General features: G+C 36.3%; 1 protein-coding gene across 1 annotated transcript; it reads right to left on the reverse strand.

The window, feature by feature from the left end:
* Positions 1–903: 903 nt before the first annotated feature.
* LOC145066709 (uncharacterized) lies at positions 904–2,042 on the reverse strand. The gene is made up of 2 exons (XM_079013986.1): positions 1,439–2,042; positions 904–1,367 (listed from the first exon to the last, which is right to left on the reverse strand). The coding sequence occupies exons 1-2, from the start codon at positions 2,040–2,042 to the stop codon at positions 904–906; spliced, it is 1,068 nt and encodes a 355-aa protein (XP_078870112.1).
* Between the last annotated feature and the right edge of the window lie 1,529 nt (positions 2,043–3,571).

The raw sequence follows: 3,571 nt of genomic DNA on the forward strand, positions 1-3,571 counted from the left end.
ATATAACACTAGATTACTTTTATCTAACTTTTTGTTTACACAAGTGCTTGTAAATATGTCTAACATTTTATAAAATTTTTGTGTATAACCATTACTAACCACTACCTTTTTAACAAACGTCATTTGTAAAAATAGTATCTATAATAAACATTGACTCTAACAATTTTTGCATCTAGTACTAACTGTGCATGCATGTAACATATAAACTTTTTGCCATTTTATTATATCAAAATACGCAAGTATGTGTCTCCCCCCAAATAAGTAAAAATGTAAAAACGGGGCCATAAAGACTCACATTTGGAGCGTGATTTTCGGTTCGGTTTGGTTTGACTTCTCGAAAATCTCTTGTCGTAACTCTTCACCAACTCTTGGAAGAAGGCCCGAAACTATTCCATCCTACTGAAATGATGATTATGGGACTGTTACTGGGTCGAAAAGGTAAGAAAACATGAAGTGTTTCCACCGTTTTGGTGGTTCTCGACAGCGAAAAGGTGGCAGGGGCTGTTTCGGCAACCTCTTTGCCTCCTAATTTTTTCTGTTTTTGAAGCTGTTTCGCACAAAGGAGAGATTAGCAGGTAGGGGCGAAAACAGTGAGGTGTTGTTTGTTTTTCTGAAGCCAAAATGTCTGCAGTCTGTGGACCACATCTGCAAGCCTCTGCAGCAGAAGAGGTGGACCAAACGTCTACAGTCTGTAATAAGAAGACTGTTTGTTTTTTAACGTCTGCAGGCTGCTGAAATAAACTGAATTTTAAATAAAATTATTTTACAAACTTAAAATGATTTTTCAACACCAAAATTTTAATAATAATAATAGTCTTATAACATTGAAAATAAAATTCATGCAACTAAATTAGTCATACAATAAAAAAAATGTTTTACAATAACAATTTCATTTAAAACAATTCAATCTATATTGTGCATCAACTGATCAATAATTTCATCACGTAACTGAGTCATATATTCACGGTCTGCTGCAGTACCATGTGTTGGAATCCCGTCTTCATCATCATCAATGGACACATTGTTATTTCGAAACGGGACATTGGGTTCATCGTATCGTGCGAAATACTCATCACTCAATCCTTCTTTCCTTATATAATTATGAAGTGCGAAGCATGCCATGGCAATGTTTCTTTGTGTCACAAACGGGAATGGTGCCATCCTCTTCAATATAGGGAAGCGTGCTTTCAAAACACCAAAAGCACGCTCAATGACATTCCGAAGTTTTGCATGTCCATGGTTAAATTTTTCTTTATTGGTCAATGCACGTCTTTGACGAAAATCTCCAAACCAATACCTCACATTACGATAAGGGGCCATAAATCCTCGAGTGTGTGCATACGCGGCATCACAAAGATAATATTTGTCTGAAAAAAATGCAAAACACTAATCAATTTTCAAATTAAAATGAAAATATTAAAAAAAAACAAAAAATTACCTGGTGGTGGAAACAGGAATGATGCTTGTGGATCGGCTACTGCTTCTGATAATATTCTAGAGTCATGCGCTACCCCTTCCCACCCGGTCACAACAAATGTAAAAATAATATTGAAGTCACATTTTGCCAATACGTTTTGGTAGCAATCTCCCTTTCCCCTACTTCTATATAAGTCTTGTTTCTTAGCAGGGACAACAGCATGTATCAAAGTGTCATCAAGTGCACCAACTGCTCCTTTGAAAACCCTTCGTAGCCTCCTATTATGTCCTGGAATGTTTGGATTCGGATTAAAAGATGTTGGTACTATAACATCTTGTGCGAAAAGCATCATTTTTTCCAACACTTCATAAAAAAATTTATGAATTGTTTGCTTCGAGTGTTGAAATCTCCGCTTGATAATCACGTAACGTTGATTATGTCCGATCATCATAAAAAACATAGCCATCTTTTCCTCAACTGATACATGTTTGTTGTCCTTTAATGAGTAATTTGCTCTAAAATGAGCACATAGTCGTACAAAAGATTCACGGGACATGCGTAATACTTCAACACATTGTAAACGATTACGGTGTAATAACTCCAATGTGTATTCGTGTCCCGTCATTTCCGAATCATTATCCCGCAATCGTTTCACACCCCTCTTCCAAAAATAACGGATGTATAGGTACATTAGAATTACGAGAAGTAACTTTTGATCGTGATCCATATGAACCTAAAATCAACAAAGTAGAACTTTAAAAAACATTACATAAACCATATTTCAAGTATCAAATAAACATTCCATTTATCATATTTCAAGCCAAAATAACATTACATAAACCATATTTCAAGTATCAAATAAACATTCCATTAATCATATTTCAAGTACCAACAAGGGCAAAAAGACCTAACAAAATAGTTCCAACAAAGGCAAAAACATTTAACAAAGTAGTTCCAACAAGGGCAAAAAGTCCTAACAAAATAGTTCCAACAAAGGCAAAAACATTTAACAAAGTAGTTCCAACAAGGGCAAAGAGACATAACAAATACTTTCAACACTAGAAAATCATCGAACAATCTTCCCATCCTTCAAAACTCCTAAACTGGTACCCGTCATCTCAAGCCACCCTCGTAATATCTCGGGAACATCGGGCAAATGCATCCACATCTCTCTCATGTTCATGGTTCCTCCAAAAATATGATATGCGACAAAGCATAAAGGATCTGTAGGGCCTAACTGAAGGACCTCTAACTTCTCTAAACACTGAGGAATTGTATACCCTTTAGTCAAACTTTGTAGAGCTTTCTTCATTTCAAATGCTAAATCGTCAGCAGTAACAGAAGTTCCATCAGGTGAAGAAGCAGACGGTGAGGCACTAGGAGCTACAGGAGTTGAGGGTTTAGCCCTTTTGTTGGGGTTACCGGATGGTGTAGCAGTATATGGTGAACCAGCAGAAGGTGAAGCTGCAGAAGGTGAAGCTGCAGAAGGTGAAGCAGTAGAAGGTGGTGGCTCATGATGAGAAGTGTCAACACCATCATCATCCATTGCATCAAAAGGGGTGGCGGTGATCTGAAGTGGTGGAACACGACAGGAGGATGCGCCAGCTACTGATGATGATTGGGTTGAGTAACTCCTAAAATTACCAGTAGCACTATTTCCATCAAAAAGACGTGCACAAAGATCTGGAAAAGGCAGTGGAATTGTTCTCAAAGAAGCAGCTTTCGGATGCCCCTAAACCCAAATGTAACAAGAAATAGTATAAGAATATTTGGCAACTTCAAACGTAAATGTTATATATATATATATATATATATATATATATTATTGTATATTAATGTATATGTACCTTCTTAAAATCATCCCACTCCTCGGCTGTTAAATTAAAAGTGTTTGTTTGAGAATTGTATATATTACCGGTTTTGTTTTTTAAATATACTCATCCAGTGTATTTGGCTTTCATATTGTCATATGCGTTTTTCATTTGTTTTTGAGTCAACTCAACCCCAAATTTCTCCTTAAGAACTCTTCCAAGCCTTATCCATGAATCTTTCTGCAAACTCAATCCTTTTCTACCAACACTCTCTACTTCTTCAATACAAGTATCCAATAAGCATTTTAAGTGCTCATTGGTCCATTGTTGTTTTTCTCCCATC

The sequence above is a fragment of the Lactuca serriola genome, chromosome 8 (assembly GCF_051521515.1).
Source record: "Lactuca serriola cultivar US96UC23 chromosome 8, Lser_US96UC23_V15, whole genome shotgun sequence".
Lineage (NCBI taxonomy): Eukaryota > Viridiplantae > Streptophyta > Magnoliopsida > Asterales > Asteraceae > Lactuca > Lactuca serriola.